General features: G+C 32.5%; 1 protein-coding gene and 1 non-coding gene across 4 annotated transcripts; both read left to right on the forward strand.

Annotated features, from left to right (window-relative positions):
* The first annotated feature begins 94 nt into the window (after window positions 1-94).
* On the forward strand, window positions 95-23,376 carry LOC136977121 (eukaryotic translation initiation factor 5A-1-like). 3 transcript variants are annotated; one of them, XM_067272569.1, is made up of 5 exons: window positions 95-156; window positions 17,386-17,585; window positions 20,579-20,683; window positions 20,767-20,904; window positions 23,076-23,376. In XM_067272569.1, the coding sequence occupies exons 2-5, from the start codon at window positions 17,421-17,423 to the stop codon at window positions 23,133-23,135; spliced, it is 468 nt and encodes a 155-aa protein (XP_067128670.1). In that variant the 5' UTR covers window positions 95-156; window positions 17,386-17,420; the 3' UTR covers window positions 23,136-23,376. The 3 variants fall into 3 exon arrangements, with proteins under 3 accessions (XP_067128670.1, XP_067128662.1, XP_067128675.1); XM_067272561.1 differs by lacking the exon at window positions 95-156 and adding an exon at window positions 284-387; XM_067272574.1 differs by lacking the exon at window positions 95-156 and adding an exon at window positions 307-397.
* LOC136977288 (U4 spliceosomal RNA) lies at window positions 1,267-1,408 on the forward strand. Its single transcript, XR_010881065.1, has one exon. It is a non-coding gene; the product is annotated as a U4 spliceosomal RNA (small nuclear RNA).
* Window positions 23,377-23,707: the final 331 nt, after the last annotated feature.

The raw sequence follows: 23,707 nt of genomic DNA on the forward strand, positions 1-23,707 counted from the left end.
GGTAAATAATTTCATTTATATATATTTTATAATTATTATATCGGTTTAAGAAACCGGAAATTTTAACTTTGTAAAAATTATATTATATTAATAGTCCATCTGTAAAGTCTCCCTCCCTCTTGCGGCCGTTGTATTTGCCATTAGAAGTAGTTACCGGTAGGTTTGTTATTTCCCCCTATCCAAATATTAAAAAATATATATCCGTACGTACGATTTTATGTATTTTTTAAAAATTACTTTTTCCTTATCGGTTATTATTTAATAATATTATATTATCGATATCGATCATTTTAATAAACGCATTTTATTTTCGGGCGTAGTTTTGGATCACGTGGCGCTTGCGTTTTCTCTTTACATTACGGCCATTTGAATAGGCTTAAATCACGTGTAAGTTCAGGTATTATTCTAATATTTTCGTCCATATCATTTATCGTTATCGCATTTTAAGTATATTATATGAAATTTGTGAGCGAATTAACTTATTCTTGATCAAAATGATCGATTTTATACGTATTTTCACGTGAAAGTATGTTGCATCCAGTGTATGGTCCTTTGTAGGCTTAACTAAGTACGTTCAAAGACTCATTCTTAGACTCGCTCCATACAAATCATGCAGTTTTTTTGCGTTGTAATGTGCTTTTATCGGTATTAAAAGCTGTCAGAGGCATTCGAATTTATAAAAATAAACCATTTTCTATTACTTTACAGTTAAATTTGTTTCCAGATGTTTAATTGGATTATTATTTTCGTGATTTTGTATTTAGGCTAAACTGATATTAATCTAAAAAGGTTTTGCATTGTTCTTATCCTTATCTCGCTTCTTAAGGACAGAAATTTTATTTTTATATAATTTGAATGAGTGATTTTTTACTGTATAAAATCCCAGATCTTAACCAATTTATTAAAAAAAAATTAATAGTTGATCAAGCTTATAATTTATATTGTGGAATACATAGCCATATTCAATTATGTATCTGAATACTTAATAATTAATAACTTGATATTTTATTGTAATTGTTCTTAGGTGCAACATGAACAAATAAGATTTACTTGTGGTTCTTTGTTCTATTTACTCTTTGAGTTAGTTAATGACTTTGACTTTTAATGTTGTCTTTTTGGATCTAAATTAGATGTGTTCTCAGATTTTACTTATGTGAAATATCTACAAATTTGCAGTGATTTACTTAGTGAACTGGGAGGTCATAAAATTATTGAGGAGGTTTTTTTTTTGTTTATTTAGTTTGTGTTAAAATTTTTTTTTAAATTAGCTTTGTGCAGGTGTAATATTGTAGCCTGTTTGGTTTAAATGGGGTGTGATTATTGCTAGTTGAAAACTATTTCCAATTTTAAAAAATTAATTTTATCTTACAGAATGAAATTCTTTACTTCTAGATTATTTTTTGTAGGAGTTTCAATCTATCTAACACAGAACAACTTTAAATTAAAAACTTTTAATTCGGAAATAAAGCTTTTCGGATAAGATTCACGCTCTGAATGAGGGGTTTTTCGACCCCTGAATTGTAGACCCCCTTGTAAGAGCTGAAAAGTCAAAGGAATCATACCTGTACATGTGACCCTTTGCAAGATATTCACCTCCAAAGGTCAGTTTTTAACATGTATCAGTATACTGCTTATTCTCCATGCTCTGCATGTAGTCATGCACTTTGGTGCTCACTGTCACTCACACTTCGGCACCCAGGTGGGGGCAAGCCCTACACCTTCTAAAACTATATAACATCAAGTACTCCGTGAACAGTCAAGTGCCAGCATAGTCATGTGGGCTATATAGTTAAACATGTTAGTCTCAGCGGAGTGACACGACTCACGATCTCGCAAAACCTAATTTTGGGGCTTTATCTCCTGAAGGGTTGCTTGTAGAGGTATGGTTTCTTTGACTTTTTTGCTCCTGTAGGTATGCTCTATAATTCTGATAAGATCCCAAACATCTCAGGGCTTGAATTGAGCTGTTTTTCATTCTATAAAATAAAATACATTTTTGTTTATTCGAATTGTTAAACACAAGATCGCGTTATTAATTTAATCACTTGGCTTTTGACTCCACCTTTATTTAATCGATCAACTAAATAAAGGTGGAGTCAAAAGCCAAGTGATTGAGTTAATAACACGATCTTGTGTTTAACAATTTGAATAAGCAATCTAGCACAACACGATTTCTCTACGACTGACAATACATTTTTGTTTTATTTTTAATTTAGAAAAAACTTTGCAACTATTTTAAAATGAAAATATATGCATTTTTTATACATTACTTTTTGTTACAGTCAATAGAAAGAATTGTTGGTAACAGTTTTTTTCAGTGGTGCTAAATTTAAAAATGAGATCAAGTACTGGAAAAGACATAAATGATGACACAAAGGGTGCATTTCTGTTTTCTTGTAAAGCTGCTTTGTTAAAAGTTAAGCTATTTCCACTAAGTTAACCACTATAGTGCTAATGCAGTGAGGTTTACAAGTGCTGAAGACAGAAGTTAAGATGGCTGCCACCATAAATTATACACATATTACATACTGCACCTCAAATGAAAATTGTTACAAAAATCTATTTTAAACTAGTTATTGGAAAAATTAGAAATGCAATTTTTTTTACATAATCCTCTATTCTGATAAACATTTCCAGGTTTATTAGCAATGGCAAATGCGCATATTGTTTTTGTTTACCATACAGGTAATTGAATTTTCTTAATTGGCTGCCTCCAATATTTTATGGTCTGTGACAATTCTGTTGTTTCTGATTAAACATTTTCATACAAAACAAATTATACAAAGAATCAAACAAGAATGTTAAGTAGCTGTGGTGTAGCAGTGTTTCCTACAAAAGCAGAAATTGATTAAAACACCTTCCACTAACTTAAGTAAAGCAGCTTTACTAGGAAATGCACCCAAAAGATTAAACTACCAGGAACATCGGCTGTGTTCTGCAGACTAAACTGTTCTGGAGTTGAGTATTTCACTGCTGGACATCCTCTACAGTAGTACTATTTTGGAGTGTGTTTGGCATTTTGACATCACATTTAGTAGCGATTTCATTTACGTTACTTTCAGGTAGTTGTTTTAAAGTGTTTGTAAAGAAGCAACAGCTACTATAGCATTACAATCCTCTTGTGTTAACTTGTAATTTATTGTTCAGCAGATTTGTTGCCATTAAGTAACAGTTACTGCTACCTTATCTTAACTTAGTTGAAACTGTTGTCTGCTGAATGCAGCCATCAAATTATGACTGGAGGAGACTGGGAACAGATTTATAATGATAGTAATTTAATAAATACCAAAATATCTCATTAATTTTTTCTTAAATTAAGGGAATGAAGACATATGTTTAGCATGGAAAGTATAGCTTAAACAATATTAACAGAATTAGCATGCAAGTGAATGAGTAAATGAAAATGTATTCATTCAATTGCATGGACCTTCAGTATGGTCCATCTTAAGAAGTTGATTTTGATTTTTTTTTAATCAAAATTTGTGTCTTCATAAACATGTAGATCACAAAATAAATTTTTTAAAAAATGTAATGATAATTCGTGTACTAAGAGGGTCTTTTCATCAAGCCTAAGATGGATTTGGCCTGTAATAGGGACAGCCAGGTTGCGACAGAAGGAGCCTGACATATCCAGGTTGGACCTATTTGAAAAATTCCTATAGATTTTCAGACTATCAGGATTTGGTTCTGGGTCTGAGTAGGCTGACATCATAACTGCTTGTCTATCTGGACATGTATTCTCAAGATTTTTGACTTAATTATATAGAAAGAGTTAAATATAATGTGTAATGGAATTCTGTATTATAAATTTAAATTTCCGTTGAAGTTGACCGTTATTTTAGAAAAATCCATTCTGGAACGTTGTCACGTGTAACCGATGTCGTCATATTGGATCTTCTCATCATGCAGGTCCAATATGACGACATCAGTTACATGTGACAACATTCCAGAATGGATTTTTCTAAAATAATGGTCAACTTCAACAGGAAATTTAAATTTAGAATACAGAATTCCATTACTCCTGAAGAAGAACCAGACTAGGTTTGAAAATGTTTGCAAAGTCTTCTGATTTCCTTGGAGAAGAAGCACACCCACTGGTCACAGGCACTGTAGTTCTTTTACTTCTTATTTTGAACTCTTTCCGGTGTTTCTTTTTCTATTTCAAATTGTTACTAATTGCCCCCTCGACATGGAAAATCACCATGTTTAGAAACTGGTCTAGAGCAAGGGTTGCAAACCTAAGGCACATGTGCCCAAAATGGCACATAACGTATCATACAATTATAATTTATCATCTGTCTTTTTCAATCATTCTTTTGGTTTATTATCTGATCATCCTTTTTTCAATCAGCTTTTTTACATTTATTCTAATTAAAACATATTTGTTTAATTTTTTTAAATATCATTATTCAAAGTCTAAAACTTTGGCACACACAAACATCTTTAAAGCCAAGTATGCTTATTTATGGCAAGCAGGCTCAAAAGGGTTTGCCATCCCTTATCAGGAGTGAGTCATAAAGTGATAGCTTGATAGATCCTGCACACTAAGTGGAACTATATTGTTGATTCAAATGAAATTTGATGAATTCATGAAAGAAGTTATCTCATTATATGAAGAAAATTGTATCTTGTAATGCTCATATTTCTAAATTTATTCAAGTATACAAACTATGAATTAAAGATGAAATGACAAATAACTGGCAACATGAAGCAATCTGAAAAAAAATTTTTATGGCTGCACTAACAACATTTGAACTTTAGCCCTTAGACATACTGTTTTGTGTGCTCATCAGTCAAAATGTGTAGCAAAAGTAAGAATAACAACGATATTGTTGTTGCTTTTGTTCAAGTTTATGAAAATTTATATGTATTTTATCTGAATACATCTAACCATTCTTTTAAATGCAAAAGAAGGACCTAACCTAACTGCATTAATAAGAATTACAGGAGGCTGTATGCTGTCCCAACATATAAGAACCCTATACATCCACAAGAGCCGAATTATCGGGCTAGAGTTGGCTATAATAAATAAATAATTAATATGACAATTTGGCACTAGAGCTTGGCATTAGGCACAATCTCTTACTAAACTTAACAATTATAATTAAATTAAATAAATAATTTTAATAATTTGGAACTGGAGGAAAAGAAATCGGCCCGAAGCGGGACTCGAACCCGCAACTTCTGCTATCCGTGCAGACACGTTACCAGTTACGCTACCCGGACCTTCAGTCTGATCGCCTCCTCCAGTATATATAAGCTAACACGACGACCATCGACGGTCATTACAATGCCGGCTGGGGACACATCAAGTGCCCACGTTGAGCCGACGATGGCCGGTTGAGTGCCTTGGGAGGACGTGGGCACTTGATGTGTCCCCAGCCGGCATTGTAATGACCGTCGATGGTCGTCGTGTTAGCTTATATATACTGGAGGAGGCGATCAGACTGAAGGTCCGGGTAGCGTAACTGGTAACGTGTCTGCACGGATAGCAGAAGTTGCGGGTTCGAGTCCCGCTTCGGGCCGATTTCTTTTCCTCCAGTTCCAAATTATTAAAATTATTTATTTAATTTAATTATAATTGTTAAGTTTAGTAAGAGATTGTGCCTAATGCCAAGCTCTAGTGCCAAATTGTCATATTAATTATTTATTTATTATAGCCAACTCTAGCCCGATAATTCGGCTCTTGTGGATGTATAGCTTTGTAACGGGTTAGTCGTTGTTTATTTATATAAGAACCCTGCATTTGGTTCAGAATTCAGAAGAGTCTTTCCAATACTAGTTAGCTTTTGCTGTTGATAACCAAATGCAGGGTTCTCTTATGTTGGGATAGCATACAGCCACCTCTAATGCTTATAAATGCAGTTATGTTAGGCCAATTTTTTACTCTTCCACCATGCAATCTTAACAAGGTTATAACTAAGGTCCGGATTTTTGGGTGCTTTTTTTCCTCCATTTTTGGTGCTTTTAAATGCTGTATTATTAAGACAAAAATCAACAAGATGTACTATATTTACAAACTACATAATTGTTTATTGCAATATAGACAAAGACGAGCATTGTAATTTACAACAGTAATCATTTCAATGTTCTTAAAAGTGAAGTTTTCTCGTTTGGAGGATAGAATGTCTTTATATAAGGAAAAAGATTTTTTTATGTCAACCAAGACTAAGGGGACATATTTCAGTTTTACTCAGAATTCTAGTTCAGTGCAATCCAGAATTTTTTGATAAACTAGATTTGAGTTTGTCCAGGGCAAAACCATCCAGTACATCGAGCTCCTTACTTACAACGTTCCACTGATCCCGCATTTCAGTTTCACATTTTTCCAGCTCATTGATTTTATCCAGTAATAACTTCTACGAATGCATGGAGTAGAGCACTGTGGTCACTACTGGATCAGCAACCAGTTTTTCGACACTGTCGACGGCCACAGAAACACCAGGAGGAAGTTCATTGATAAATGCATTAATTTTCTCGAAGTTCTTGCAGTAGAATATCATGCTGTTTATCCAAGACACCGGCGCATGACCAGATATTAGAGTTCATATTTTCAAGTTTGTACATTTTGAACAACATTGGTTGTACTGTACATAGCACCTGGTCAGTGGTGCAGCAAGAATGTTCAGCATGTACTGTTTTGTGGAATCCATTGTTTCTTCCAGTATAAACGTTACAGGATTGTCTCCAACAATGTCTAGGTGCCCCTATAAATATATACTTGAAATTCCTCTTTTTTTTTTGTTTGCCTTCTCTATACTTTTCCAAACTTGTGTGTCGCCTGATTTTCGTTTCTTGGTGTTTCACATCAACCGAAATCACACGATTGCAAATGGAACAGCAAAGAACTTTTCCATCTGTGTATATGCTTTCATCTTTAATTAAACTTATTTGCTAAAATGTTCAGTTTAGGTGCGGACAATTTTGCCATTTTCTAATGTCACCGACACTGAACAAAGGAAATTGGAACTGTTGCGCTCACAAGTCAGGGTAAGGTGACCTCAATACAGAATTTTCTAAATTGTTCTTTTCTTAGAAAAGAAAACGCGTGTTGCAGATTTTCAGTGAATCTGTTTACATTCTTAAAACAACCCTAAGGCTTGATTGTTTAGTCCAGAAAATTCTGCTTTATTTCCTTTTCTCTCAACAAAAGAAGAGAGTAAGCTAATTATCGTATTTTTTTGCTCATCATACGTCGTCTGGTTTAACGAATTTGTTTTTCCCCTTCAAGTGAATGAGTAAAAACCACCAAAACAAGAGATAACTGTCAACATATTCTTTGAAAATGTAAAAAAGGGGTAAGTTGGGTGCAAAATATGTAGTTTGAGTGCTAGTCACTGTTTTGGGGGCAGGTTTGTGATTTGGGTGCTGAACAATTTGGCAATTAGTGGGCCTACTGCACTAAAACCAACTTAGTTTGTCTTTTTACACTCTGCCTGTTTCAAAAATCAAGTGGGTGCAGCATTCAAAAATCTGGACCTTAGTTATAATGGATGATGATTTAAATGGTACTGTATTTGAATTGCATGATTTCAGTTTAACATTTATTGAAAAAAATTAACAAAATTTTCATTAATGTTTAGGCCTGTGCTAATTACTATTATGATGCAATTGTATTGTTGTTATTTTTAACTTTAATGTTCAAACAGTAAAAAAAAAGAAAAGAAAATTTCATCTGTTGTGACTTAACATGTTCATTTGTAAAGTATTGTACACCACATTTTTGAATTGGTCACAGAAATCAGTTTCCTGGTGTGAGATAAACAGATGAAAACAAAATGTTTCTATCTGGAATATTCACATCCAGAGTCTGTAAAACTGATTTCTGTTGCCAAGAAATTTACCCCATAGGCATTAAACTTGGATATTATTTCTACATTTCCTTATCAAGCCAAGATTAAAGCTTGATCTTTCTAACGAAATGAGGTCAGGCATTGATTTTTATTTTTATCTCGCCTTTTTTCTTTTTCTTTCAACTTTGTACAGAATTAAATTTTTTTGTGACAAAGAATTCTAACAAGCTTTGAACTTTTACACTTTTATAGTCGTGTATTTTAAAAATATGTGCATGTTTGTCTCTTTTGAGCTTATTGTGTAATAGAGATGGAAATAAACTGCCTGATTGCATTTCCAAAATTCATTATTAACTAAATAAATAAAATTTATAGAGAACTATTTGAAATTGATAATTACCACAAGTGATTAAAACAGTAAGTCTGTTTTAATCACTGTGGTAATTACAACTTTAGTGGAAGATCACATGTTTTTCTTTCACAGAATTCTAGAAAGTATCTAGCTGTGCCATTCATGAGGAAAGATTGCAGAGCACTGCTTTAGATCAATATTTTCAACTATACTGTTAATTACCATCATAATTCTACTAGCAGGTGAGCCTGGTGTTGCTCGGGCAAAAAGTAACAGTAGCAAAGATTAAGATTATTAGATTATAGTCGATCTTGCCCATTTTCACCAGGTGCAAGAATAAGGTCCTCCTATTCCGAGGCTAATTAGAAAATTTTTAGATGAGTCTAAAAATATGTTCGATTTCCTGCAAACACAAAAAACTGCATCTAAAATAGTACGGTAAAAGCAGAGTTCTTTGGGGTAATCCTTAACAAGGGTCTAACAGGGTAATCTTTTGGAAATTCTCCTCCAGGGGAGGGAGGTCTCCCTGTGGGGAATTTCCAAAAATCCTTTCTTAGTGTGCATTTGCATGGCATACCCTAACTGTGTACCAAATTTCCACTTTCATCTCCTAACTATTTGAGCTTTGTTCTTATTATTAATATCAACCCATCTCAATTATATTATAAAGATTTGTAGTGTTGGTAGCAGGGCTGGATTAACCCACTTTGGGGCCCTAGACATTTTCTTCTTATTGGGCCCCCTCCCTCTCCCACAAGAAATAGAGTGCACAAAAAATATAAAACAATAAATGAAACAAAACTAAAATCTTTTCAAAATAAACAGTTTGACCGGACCCTTCAAAAAACTGGGCCCTGGACATTTGTCTATGTGATGATCCAGCCTTGGTTGGTAGTAAAAAGTTGTCCAGAACAATTTGATCTGTTCCTATACAATCTTGTTTTTCATGAGTGATTTCAAATTAGTTAATAGAGAAATTGAGGTGCAAGTACAACTGTTAAACTTGTACAGCAAGCAGACATACACGTTTGACGTTCTAAGTTCAAGTAAAAGTCCAAGTGCTTGTTCACAACATCACGTGACTCAGTGAATGTTGCGCATTGACTCAGGAAATTTGTTGAAAAAATGGTGGATACATTTAACATAGAGGGTTGCCAGCAAAGGTAAATAAACAAATTAAACTGTTTAAAAGTATTTATAGGATGTTTAATAACACTAAATAATTATTTTTAATTAGCATCATGTCTCTACCGTATGATCGGACGATAGGACTACCTCATACTTTTGTCAAGGGAAGTAGTGGCTTATGTAAATTCGAAAGCAGTTTGGAAAATTAATTTTTAGAAAATTTACAAACATATTATGCTGTTGATGGTAGATGCCGTGGAAGAACAAACCTACCTTAAGATAAGCCATTATGAAGACAAATATATGTAAATTCTATAGGCACTTCACATCACTTGCTAAAAAATTGAATAATTTCTGGATTAAAATCATCTTTTTCTTTACAATATTATTTGTAAATGCTTTAATAATGATTATTTAATTATCATTATTATAATAATATGTCATAATTTTAACTCAACACAAAAAAAATGAAGTTTAACCGATCTTCTACTCACCCTTCTAGACATAGCAAACACCATTATCAACCACATAGAATTGCCAGATGGCGGCGCTCATTCATCCACCATTCACGTTTTGGGCTGAATACATGCGCCTCAACCTCTAATGTTGTCTCAAGCATATTGGATCATGATAAGATAGCAGAGTCCTGTAGACATAACAATACATAAATTTGAATACCACCATGATTTTTCATGACTAATAAGTTATGATCTATACAATATTTGTCTATGCTGATTATTTCCTATCACATTCATGTTTGTCTGTAATGGATGTAATTGAGGCTATAACCATAAATGTGATTTTGGTAATTTGATTTGTTATTACAATCAACATAGCATATTTTGCTCGTGTATAAATTAATGATAATGCATTTATTAGTAATATTTTGCCATACTACGGACTTCCTTTAGTGCACAAGATTTTTTTTGTTGATCGGTGCATTTCATGCTTATCTCTGTAATTAATGTGCTAAAACAATTTGAAAATATTCCTAGAGGCATGCCTGTATATAATTAGAACTCTCTTGTTAAGCCATTAGTTAGAATAAAATTTGCTTGTGGAACAGATGTCTTTGCAAATCTTATCCATGTGACAAATCCCATTAAAATAATAATAAATTATCAGAGAGAAAAATGTAGTCAGAATACTTTTTAAATAAGATTTTTATCTGCTTGTTGTGTGTTAAAATGAGTAATAAAAATAAGAAATGCTGTGATCTTAAAACAACTTGGTATGACTAAATTATATTCTTACCAATTTAGTCTTGTATATCTATTAAAAATTATATATATACTACATTGCCAATGTGTTAACTTAATAGAATTTTGACAAATTAACTGGCTAGATCAGTATCAAAACCTTCCAAAGTTTAAATTACTCTACAGGCATAGTATACAGACCTTGCTGTATGTACTTATAATTCATGTTATAGCAGTTCCTTCATCTTGCTTTTGCATAACATATATATATATATACACACACACACACATCTTTCTTCTTACAAAAAAATAGAACATAGTTACAATCTAACTCTATAATTACTATAAATTGTATACATATGTAAACTTTTTTAGTAATAATGCTATGGTGCTTCTCATCACTATTTTATGGCACTCCTGAAGTGCCACCATGGCAACTCTGGTTGAAAATCACTTATATGCTGAATTTGTTTTCCTTTGACATTTTGGCAACACTAAGAAATTTATAGAATCAAGCAAAATTGGTGAAAGTAAAATAACATTTCAGATCTTGTTATACAGTGGTACCTCGAATAACGGACACTGCAAACAACGGACTTTCTGTTTGGTCATTATGTGACTCGAACAACGGATTTTCCGGCGTAATTGGTGACTGCTCCATGGGTGCGTTCTTTAATAGCAGTTGCTCTGCGTCTCCGCTACTACGGGAGTGCGCTGCTGTTTGTAGGCATTTAGGAACGACGGTGAAAGAAAGAAAGATGGCGGCGCCCGCACTATCGATTAGTATTGTGATGGAGGAATCTGTAATTCTAAACTATGAGTTTTAAAAGACAAAAGAAGGGTCCCAATTTAACCATAAAATGGATTATTTGTTGAAAGAGCATTCAAAAATAACCTCGAAAAAAATTTGTAAAGACACATCACCGCGTGTGCTAACTCGCGCTTTCACAATTTCTAAATTCTTATTCATAAAACCACATAATGAACTCAGAAACGAAACTATCTTAGCCATGTTGCTTTCCACCGTAAACTACTGCTACAAGCGGCCGTTTTTGCCGTTCAACGGCATGCACTCCCAGTGGAATTTAGGAACGCGTTCCACAGGAATTTTTTAACAGATGTCATTCGCGCAGAGTTATGCGGAGGAATAAAAGAACACACCCTATGTTCATTTTGTTATGATACAGTACAGTTATTTTATGCTGCGGAACAAATTAGATGTTTTAACATGTATTTCTATGGAAAAATGCGTTTCATATAACTGACGTTTCACTTAATGGACGTGCACCTGGAATGGATTAAGTACATTATACGAGGTACCACTGTATGTAGTATACTGTACCATAATGGCCATCAAGCCAGTGTCTGTTGCAGAAATAACAGTAATACACTCCGCGACAAAAGTATAACCCACCCCTCCTAATTTTTTCATATCTGATAAAGAATTATAGTTATATTAATATATTACTAATACACAAAATTTGGGTGTTAGTAAGTTTATTATACTACCAATACATTATTTATTAAATGCATAATTAACCAAATACAAATGATATTGAGTTTTGCAGTGCGACAAAAGTATAACCCAGGTAATGAAATTTAAATAAAAATTCGAGAAAAATATAACAAACAATTCATATAGATTAATATTTAGTAGATCCACCACTTTTACTTATCACCTCAATCATTCGGTCCGGTAAACTGTCATATAGCTTTTTAATTATGTCTTGATTTATATTTTGCCACTCGTCAACTATCACCTTCTTTAACTCTTCAACAGAAGTAAATTGTCTTGATCCACGATAGACAGCTCGTGATAAATTTCCCCAACAATTCTCAATTATGTTCAAGTCAGGAGAATACGCTGGCCATTCAAGAACTTGAATATTTTTTTCAGTAAAGTAGTCTCTAACTACCTTTGCACGATGGATACTGGCATTATCTTGTTGAAAAATGAAATTAGGACCAGCAATTCGCATTGCATGAGAGTTAATTTGCTCGTTTATTACTTCTATATATCATTTACTATTTATTTTTCCAGAACAGAACTTAATATCCATTTTACCTGAGTATCCAATACCAGACCATATCATTACACTACCACCTCCGGCTTGTCGACGGCTCAATATAAAATTATCTTTTCTTAAATCGTGAAAATAGTAATTAAAACCATCAGGTCCATCTAAATTGAACTTCTTTTCATCAGAAAAAATAACTTTTCGTCACGTTTTTTTCCATTGAACATGATCTTTTGCAAATTGTAATCTAACTACTTTATGTTTATTAGACAACGGCGGTTTTTTTGTTAATTTCTTACGTTTTAAATGTTTACACTCACGTATAATACGTTGAACATTCCTTAACTTCGTATCAACACCAGCCTCCGCTGCGATTTGTCTTGCGGTAAGCGTAGAATTGGACGCAACTCTTAAAATTGATCTTCTTTCTCGTGGTGTAGTTGCTCTCGGTCGACCTGTCCTTTTTTCTTACCATAGTTTTCGGGACCTTTTAAAAAATTTCGCACAACACGATGACTTCTGTTGATGATTTTTGCAATTTTGACCTTAGAATAATTTTCAGAATGTAATTTTTTAATTATATCAATTTCAGTTTCGTTTAAGTGTTTTCCCCGTGGCATTTTAAATAAAAAATAGACAATTATTAACTTAAACAATTTATTTATGCGTAAACACTTACGAGTGACACGAAAGAAGTATAAACATGAATTGACGTGTCCAGTGCACCGAGCTGCTTGAGCCAATGAGACGAATGGGTTATACTTTTGTCGCGCTATCAAACCAATAACTTCGCCGCTGCGTAACAAAGCAACATCGGAACGTAACTATATATATACCATAGTTCTAGAATCAAGTGAACAATGCTGGCGCGTTAGGAATTTATTTACTTATATTTAGTTTTACCGTAAATATAAAAAATTAGAGGGGTGGGTTATACTATTGTCGCGGAGTGTATAAATAATAATTAAGCAAGATTTTTAAAAATTCATTAAACTTCAATAAGATACTTTAGTATGTACAAAAAGTTTCAATGTAATAACCTACAGGAAATGCAACTGTTCACAATCAAGTTGAGACTGCACATACTTTAGATTGATTTCATAAACTACAATGGTAGTGTACGTGTAAAATTCACAGAAGTAATTGAACATTAAAAAATTCACAAGATGGAGGTAAAATAATAGTAATTGTCCTTGTTTGTTCTATTAATTTATATATACAGGGTGGGCCAGCAAAAACGAAACGGCAGAGTGTTCGTGTTCGTCCAAGCAAAGTGCTCGGACAGGTCAATTTTACTCTCGAGGGGACATCTTTTGCAATAAAGTTTTTGCAATTCTGAATATTAACTAAACAAACATTTTTTTCGAAATAAATGTTTGTTTAGTTAATACAAAATAAATAAGTTTTTAAAATTTTTTGTTGTCTGTTGTATTCAGAATCGCAAAAACTTTATTGCAAAAGATGTCCCCTCGAGAGTAAAATTGACCTGTTCGAGAGCTTTGCTTGGACGAACACGAACACTCTGCCGTTTCGTTTTCGCTGGCCCACCCTGTGTGTGTGTGTGTGTGTGTGTGTGTGTGTGTAGATAATTTAAGATAATCATGGTGACATATTCAGTTTGGTTAGAAACAGCTAGCTTTGTGTGTTTTCAGTTTAAATTTCTATTTAAACTGAAAATTGTTCTATTGTGGTGCTAATAAATTATTTTTATTACTTTGCAAATGTCATGCTCAGCAGATACTGGTGCCAAGTGCTATTCCAGAGTAAAGTTGAGGCATAGCTACCCAAACAAATGTTACATTAAGCTAGTGTTGTTGGTATATGCATCCACATCTAGAAATTTCCTAACAGTGTGACATGTGTTCAATATTGCAGCTTTCTGTAGTGTTGTGTATGTGTTTAAGGTTTAATATTGTTAGACTTTTGTGTAGTATGTGTGTTATGACACCAGTGGAAGAGAGGACAATAGGCACAATCCCATCCTCCAGTTATCTTATTTCTTGGGCAAATGGAGTGTATTTGTTGGTTTTTTTTTATTACAGGTATACCTTGAGTTACGTCATTCCCGATTATACATTGTTTGTCAAAAAAGTATATGGAAAAGTAAAAATCAAGTTTAAGTCAGTTTATTCGACTTTAAATCCGTCCGCCACAAACATTGAAGTCATAATGTCACTAGAAAAGTGTTGAAAGTGCATAAAATCATATTAAAATATGTACATTTACAGTAAATGTTAATATAATCATCATAAATCCTAGAGAACAAAACATGAAAACATCTGTGTTTCTGTGTTGTCTTATTTAGCAGTTTTTAAGTGCTCATTATTGGTGTTTAGTTACGATGTAAGTCGAATTTACACAAGGTATACCTGTATTATTATTTCCAGTGAGCATTTTTCATGTTTGGAATGGAGATGTCTTATTATATACTGTAAGCAAACTTATTGCATTTGTCAATAAGAATGATGTTGGGTCTATTGTGATGAATTGTTTTATCTGTGATTATGACTGTCATAATATATATTATTATTTTCTAATACTAACTGTGGAGTATATCTGTAGTCTGATACATGGATGTTTTATAATCTGTTTATGTGCAAGCTCTTGGTGTATTATATCTGCTATTTGATTTTGTTTAAGTAAATGTTTTTTTTTCCTTTGAGTTTTAAAATATCAAGGTTTTACTGTGTATATAATTTTTTTTAAACAAGTAGATTATTATTACATTGCCAATTATTTCATATTGTTTGGTTATGTAATAATAATCTACTTGTTTAAAAATGGAAAGTAAATCTCTTAGGCATTTGAAATAAAAAATTGTATATACAGTAAAAACTCAAGGGACCCAAAAAAACCCACGACTTCAAATTAATACAAAAGACTATCCAAACTTTTTTGAAATTCATTTATGACATTATCTTTATATAATTTCACCTGTTCATTTACAAATGCATTAATATTATGAGTTATTACTTAGTAATTTAAGCTATTTCGAAAAAACTGTCCGTTGATATACGCTAAGTTTGCATAGCATTTGAAAGAATGTCTGATGTGTGGAAGTAATTGTGGTGCAAGTCAATTACTTTATCAATTAATAATGGAAAATTGTGACCACCAGAAATATTAAAATCATCATTCCTATTTGCTTAGAAATGCATCAGTATATAATCACCAAGAAAGTATGTAATCAGTGTAGAACTTAGATTAAGACGATAATTCATCATTTTAATGTCAAGAAACTTAGACAGAAATAGCAATAATCAAAATTATCATAGCACATTATTCAGATGAAATTTTCTGCTGATTGTTTTGACCTCTCAACTGGACATTTGACTACCCTGGCTATTAAGGATAGGTTAGATTAATATTGGTCACCCAAGAAGTAGAGTTGTCTGCTGGAGACATTAAGGGAGCAGAGGAAGGGAGAACAAATAATGCCAAGCATTTTAATTTGAGATTTCCATTTAACTGATGAATGTAGTTATGTGCCACTTGCTTCAGTTTTAAGCTAAGTACAAGCCAACCATGCAGTTCTTCTTAGCACCTTGCATGTTGAGTAGACAAGCCCATTAAATTGCAATGTTTACAGGGTGCTTACAATGTTTAAAGAAACCCCAATTTCCTTTATTATGTGAATATAAAATCATTCAAACTTTTTGTTTTATTATTTGTGTGATCATGTTATGTACTGTACCTGCTAGTATACTGAATAAACTAGATTGTAAAGATCATAGTGTTTATTGACCAAAGATGACAATGAAACAATCAAAGCCTTTCTCTCCTACATATAGAAATCTCAGACTACTAAAGTTTTTTATGTAGCTTTTTTTAGTTTAAATTTAAAAAGTAACAAAATATTTTTTAAAAGACTTGACAATAATTGGTTAAAGATCTAATTGTAGAATTGGTCAATCCCAAGTAATGGTTTGTTATTAATTGGCTAACTTTATAGTCATCCCATCCTTATTTTTATAATTGTAATTGTCAAAGGAAAATTTATTTCGTGTTTTACGTATTGAGGCAAACAAGCGACTACAGTAAAAGATCAACTCTGCCGTAGGACTGTTTTTATTCCTGAGGTGTGACACACACACACACAACTTTAAAACTTGTTTTTTTTTATTATGCTAATGATTAAAGAAAAGTACATTAACTTTTCTTACAAAATATTGTTTAAAGCATTTATGGATTGGTGGTAAAAAAATTTCAATACTTCTTTTTCATTTTTAACTTTGTAAAACTAGGATTAACCAGAAATTTTGCAATATGGCAAGAGGGGTTTTCTGGTTAAATGTTTGAATTTGAAGACTCAAAACTTGTGAAAAATGACTAGACTTTATCATTTGATTGTGTTGGTTTTAAAATTTGTTGCAATGTACAGTTCACCTGTATTCTGAACTGTGGAACTAAGTGAATTATGCAAAGAAAAGCAGCCGAAATTTAAAGTATTTTCTATCAACTTCAGCACATAGCTAATAATGCACAATCACTGTCTTAACCTATGCTTTTCAAACATCATTTCAAATTGTTTTGTTTACATTACAGTACAGCTGGGTTTATTTCAGTTATAGGTTAGCAGTTGTCAGTGCTGCAAAAAGCAGTCTGTACACAATACTTGATGAATTACAATTAATTTATCTCTAGGATTTATTGGTGTAAGTAATTAGCATGGCCTTAATGTTGGGTAGTAAGGTCAGAATTTTTATTAACTGTAATGTTATTTTCTTAATTGGTTGAAATGTTGAGTAGGATGATTGTTATTATAGATGGGTACTAAAGTGATTACAATAGTCAAACTTCCTAATTAAAAAAAAGTATTTAAACTAACATTTTATATAATTTAGTGTGTAAATTTTTTTTAAGTTACTACATTTCCTCACTAAAAATTCTTTTAGTTTTATAGAAATTCTTAACATAAATCAAATCAAAAATGGAAGAAGGTGATGATTATACTGAAGCTAATGCTGGTGCCTCAGCAACTTACCCAGTCCAGTGCTCTTCTCTGCGCAAAAATGGTTACGTTATGTTAAAGAATCGCCCCTGCAAAATTATGGAAATGAGTACCTCCAAAACTGGTAAACATGGACATGCAAAGGTGAGTACTTGAGACATAATCCAAATATATTTTGAAAAATTATTAATTTATTTAAAAAATTTAGGCGAGAGCTTTTTGGGAAAGTGATAATCTTATGCTTTATTAAACTTGTAATGATAATAAATCAAAAACATACTATATTGAATATTATTTCTTAATTTGAAGTAATAAGTTGTAATGATGCAATGAATCGTATAGTCGGCCTCAGGCCGAATACCAAATATTCGGCCAGGAGTGTGGTTGAATAGCCAAATATTTAGCTTGATTTACGCACGTACAAAAATTGTCGCGCAAACTCTATTATGGCAAGGACCCTGCTCTCTATCGGCCCACTGTCACTATGCTTCACCAATTGTGTTAATTCTTGACAGTTGTAGTGGACAGACAGGTGCATCATGGCAGTATGTGATAAGTGATGTTATCAAATGTGGATAACAATGAAATGACATGTAAATAACAGAAAAAGAACAGAGAAGGACCGCAAAGTGAAAATGTGAAAATGTATATGAAATTGAGTTGATAACATAATCGAACAAGTCGAGACAGCTTATTGGTGCGAAATTTGCAGCTGTCAATGCCATATAATTGTTCTCATAGACTTCAGAAAGCTAAATGCTTGTAATGAAAGTCACTTAGCATGCACAGGCAAAAGCCTGGGGCCGTTCAGGCTACCAAGCTGTCTCGAATCTGGGAAATCATAACTGTGACTTATACCAACGTCTTATCTGTCTCTTTTCTCTGTTATCACCAGGCTATGAGTCACGTAATTGTAAAATGGGAAATCTAAGACGGAAAAGGGACAAATTGAAAGTATAATGCGCGCACATTATGATATATGTGTAGGCATACGTGGACTAGAGCGATAGAGGAAATGAAAGGGAAGAGCAAAGACGAGCACTTAAAAAGAAGGATAGGCAGGGTCAGACCCTCAGATGTGCGATGATTCTTGAATGAATAGGTGTGTACGTGTGCTGATCTTTGTAATTATAAATTGTGAATACTTGTGACTAATATTATTTTGTTTTTTATTTTGTATAAGTTATAAATAAATATAAACAAACAACACTAACCCAATCTAAATACCAAAATGATTAATTTACTGTGTTTTTGTTTTTTCTTACTCCTGTTTTTAGGTATTCGGTATCCGGCTAAATCGTAACCGAATATTCATTGCATAATTAATAAATTGCCTTATATGAATTTTGGTGATATGCACTCGTGTCCATAATTTAAGGAATTTGCTTTATGGGGTAGTTATGGCTCATTCAGCTGCAAGAAACACATTTCAAGAGGGTGAACATAATATAGGAAGACAAAATTCAGCAGGAAAATAAGTTTGGGTTCACATAACCCGTTGTAAAAGAGGAAAAATGAAATGGGCATGAGCTGTCCAGGCAAAACACCATTTGTCATGTTACTGTGGTCCTATGAAACTTAATTGTGTTTGTGGTTGCCATGAATGACAATACATGCTACACAGCAGTTTGATGTACTGTTTATAACGTTGTTCAGTAGTTTCTGGGGTAATGAAGCCCATTCTTTCCCAAATACTCTTTGGATTCTGCAGAGGATGATGTGTTGCAACCAAGGTCATCTCTATGGGGTTTAAGTAGTGGCCAGTCCAGATGTGTTATATTCTTGATTTCCAAGTATTCCTGAATGCTTGCCCACACAGGTCTGGCTTGGTTATTGTTCATAAAAAGAACCAGAACCAAATGCACTTTTAAAAATTTGCACATACTGCTGCAGGATAACATTTCTATAAATCTGGCCTGTTACAATACACATTTTAACAAATGCAGTACATACGAGGCCCTAACACAATACCACCTCAAACAAAAGCTGCTTCACATCCAGAATGATGACATTCGATGGTGTGGGCAGAATTATAATGTCTTTGTTTTGATTAAACTGTTCATTCAGAATTTTTGGAAAGTACCTTGGTTATATAAGCAAATATGGTAATATTTTTCCTCAGACTTTGTAATCAAATGAAAATGTTTGGTTTTTTTTACCAATATCTTTATCCTTCAATATCCTGCATCCTTGCATGCCTTTAATACAATTATAAAATTTATTTGCTCTTTCTCCACTGTATTTTCTTTAATTTAGATGATAACTGTGGTGTATATCATCCTTGTAACGGTATTTGTTTTCCTTACATCTCTCTCATTTTAAATTCTAAAAGCCTCATAGAAGAAAAAGTGACTGAAAAGGCTGGCTGTGCACAGTCACTGAAGTAATGTAGTTTATCATTTGAACTCCAAATATTGTAATATCAGATACCTATTTCTCAATTTTGTACTTTAATCATTTGTGTATTGGTATTTGAAGAATATCTTAACATGTCAGGTTAGAGTGCTCGATTGAATTATACTACATGTTAAACTCAAAATTATTATATTGATCTGCTCTGTTTTGATAAATTTCTTATTTGAATAAATATTTAAAAATCCTTCTCAAACTTGACAGAATTGTTTAGCCCATTTCTGCTATAATAATCAAATCTTTCCATTTGTAAGTAGGCGAAGGTTTTTAGAATTTTTGGGGATGTGATTGGAGGACATATCTGTGGTATTTTTAATTAAAATTAATATCCAGATTATGTAGTGTGTTTTAAAAAAATGCTCATGTGCATTACCATTTCAATGAATTCTACCGAATAATTTTTTAACATGTTAAAAAATTATTTTCTCAAGGTTTCATAATAGGAAATAACACTTGTGTGTAAGTTATAATTTCAAAGTTGTTCAAAAGCTCAGAGTTTGAAAACCGTTTTTATTCAATATTAATCTGACAATGGTAGCTGTATGCTATCAAAAGTGCTTGTGAACTCTTATGCTTTTAAGTCGCCGTTGGTAACGCCAAGAGACACAAGTGTTATTACGTTATACAGTTAAGTGTTGACGTGACGTTAAGTGAACATTACTTTTATAGCAAGAAGTTTTCAATAAAATCCTTTAGATCTTTATAAACAAATTTATATATTACAGGTTCATCTTGTTGGAATAGACATCTTCACAGCTAAAAAATATGAAGATTTGTGCCCATCCACTCATAATATAGATGTTCCCAATGTTAGTCGTAGTGATTTTCAGGTAAGTTTAAATAAAAAGTTAATTCATAACTCGTTTTTATGGGTGATCTGTTAGTATATTTGAAATATCTTTGTTTTTTATAGCTGATTGATATTAGTGATGATAGTTACGTTTCACTTATGAATGACAAAGGAGATACTCGTGACGATCTGAAGCTTCCCGAAGGAGATTTGGGACAAAAAATAAAAGAAGAATTTAGCAAAGATGATATTTCAGTTATTGTAAGTAGTTTAGTAGTGAAAGTTTCATTTATTATTTAATGTTTGATGGGGCTAGTCTAACAGTTGAAGAACTGGTTTGTTTGTGTTTGCAGAAAACTTGCCATTGAAAATTTAAGTTCAGATGTATAGCAAACAATATTATACAAAATGAAATTAAACTAATTCTTCTAGTCATTAAAAAGGTTATTGTCCCATAAAATTTAAAATGAAATTTTGGCAAGTGAACTTAAATCCTCCTTAGTGCTTGTAAAAATCAGTTCTTTTTTATGGAAATAAACTAAATGTGACACAGCCTACTTTGTATATCTAATATAGATAATGCTTCTAGTATAATTTAAATGTATTTTCAGATACAACCCCTTGCCAAAAGTATTAGACCACCCTTCAAAAATATCAATTTTATTTTTAGTTTTGATTGCATATTGATTTTCAAGTACATTTTACAAGTCTCCTTTATTCTTTTCCTCAAAATTTAATATTTATTTATAGAAAAAAATTCACACAAAATAGAATTTTAGTGTACAGTAAGACCTTGCTTGCATAATGCTGTTTCGATATAACGTGGTCTGCTCGAAGCCTAACAAAAAAAAAAAAAGCTCAAAATCTATTCCGATTCAAATTATTGCAGCATTTCATTTAGTCATTTATAATACAATTATTCCCAAATATGAATCAATCAGCAAAAGATGGCAATTCATTGTAGTGCTATACTTTCCTTAAATTAATGTTTGTTTGGTGCAATTTTGGAAAAATGTATCGTAGATGTCATAGATAATATCGACTTTACTTGGCAAGAATTAACTGATAAATGCATGAATGAAGTGTGGAAGAAGTTATGGCTGGAGGTATTCAAGAATTCTCAACAAGAAGAGCCTATTGCCGTATCGTTAGGTTGGCCAAATTGTCAACCTAATCGATACAGCAGGACTAGATGTGGATGAGGAGAAGTTACTGCAGGTTTCTGGTGAGAGCCTTATCAATGACCACTGTCAAGAACTGGCAGAACAAGGAAAATGGTTATTCTGAAAACGAAGTACCCAAAGAACTTGGTACAGATTTCTGTAGTAAAAGTTTGGTAATGATAACTGAAATTGTTGATCAAATTGTAGCAAATGATCCAGATTTTGAAAGGCATGTGAAAGCAAAACAGGGCATTTTGGATGTGATCGCTTGCTACTGACATATGTATTATTATGCAAATTAATAAAAAAATAACTTTAAGATTAAAACAAAATCTGTTTTTTTTTTTTTTTTTTTTTTTTTGTTGGTTGCATGTTCTCCTTTCCCTATCTACTCTGTGTTAAAATGACCTCGTTTAATGCTGTTTCGTTTAGCACTTTGTTGTTTAGGAACATATCCCCTGCGTTAAGCGGGGTCTTGCTGTATTTTTAATGGTACAAAATGATTTTTCGTTTGCATGTGAGACAAATTTTAGACTGCACTAAATGAGTATTATTTATGTTATCATCATTATACAGCAATTTTAAAAACTACTTTTCCAAGTTTTGGGTAAACACATTGGAATTTTTAAGGTAAGGAAAGCATCCACAAAGTAAATTTCCACATTTTTTTGTTTTTTCTGGGAAATAAGGCAAACTAGTTAACTGGATAAAATCACCAAAAACTATTCCTTGAACCAGCCCTTTTATGGCATATTTGGGGTCTTGTGTGTCTAACATCTAAAATGGAGAGTTCTCATAAAGTCATCCTGGGAGGAAATCTTTGGCAGGTCACTCTTGTTTTGTTTTGTCTTCTCATAGAAGACAATAACAAATTGTTGCATAATGGTTTGTAGATAATCTTTATTATAAAGCCACACCAACTGCCATATAACATGGGCTATTTTCTGGCAATTATAAATTTAATGGCTAATTAATTTGTTGCTAGAAGGAGGCATTAGGAGCCATCTCGTATTAAATTTAATTAATTTTAAAATATCCCGAAAGAAAAGAATTGGAAAAAATCCCGATGCTATACAGCAGTTAGTGCGGCTTTATACTAATGAATCTGTTTTTGAGATGTTTATATGTAGATAATTTTTATTTTTTTAATTGTGCTTTGTAAATTGTGACAACTGATATATTTAAAATGTTCAGATATCTATTTCTTACAAAAACTTTTCGTGTGATTTATTATTGACTGTAAATTTATTTATTTCCTCCATCTCTTAGGTCACAGTCTTAGCAGCTGTTGGTGAAGAGGCAATAGTCGCATGTAAGAATGCTACATAACAGAGAAACCAAAGCAGATAGGAACTGGAGAATTGGATATTAATGCAAGCATTTTGTTTGTTGATGGGTTGTGAAAAAATCATTTCATGTTTAAATTGTGCATTTTTTAAGGTTTGTGTTCCAAGAGCATTGTAGTGCTTGCCATTGAGTCCCCTTCTCCTTTTTTTTTGTACAGCGTAGCATTTAGTTGCTATTGCTAATGTGACTATGGATGTTAAAATAAAAGGAGTTTAACTTTTAATATGGATGATTGACTTACAATAAATTTTTCATAAATTATATATTTTACATTTAGTATATATATATTAATATCTCGAGAGGTTTAATTGGTGTAAGTCAGCTCGTCTTTTCCGGTGTTAAAGAATTTGTTGTTTTTGCCAAATTGTGATCATAACAAAGTAGAGTTGGTTTGTATTTTCTTATGAATTCAAAGTTTTTTTTTATACAAAGATTGTTCTCACTAAAATTTGTCATTCTAGAAGTTCTATTTGATGAAATTAAATTTTAGGCTAGTAGGAGAAAAATTTAAAAAATGCAAATTGTATATTATATAAACCTGTGCAATATCTGAT

Source organism: Centruroides vittatus, unplaced genomic scaffold (assembly GCF_030686945.1).
Source record: "Centruroides vittatus isolate TY-2023 unplaced genomic scaffold, ASM3068694v2 contig_1112, whole genome shotgun sequence".
NCBI lineage: Eukaryota > Metazoa > Arthropoda > Arachnida > Scorpiones > Buthidae > Centruroides > Centruroides vittatus.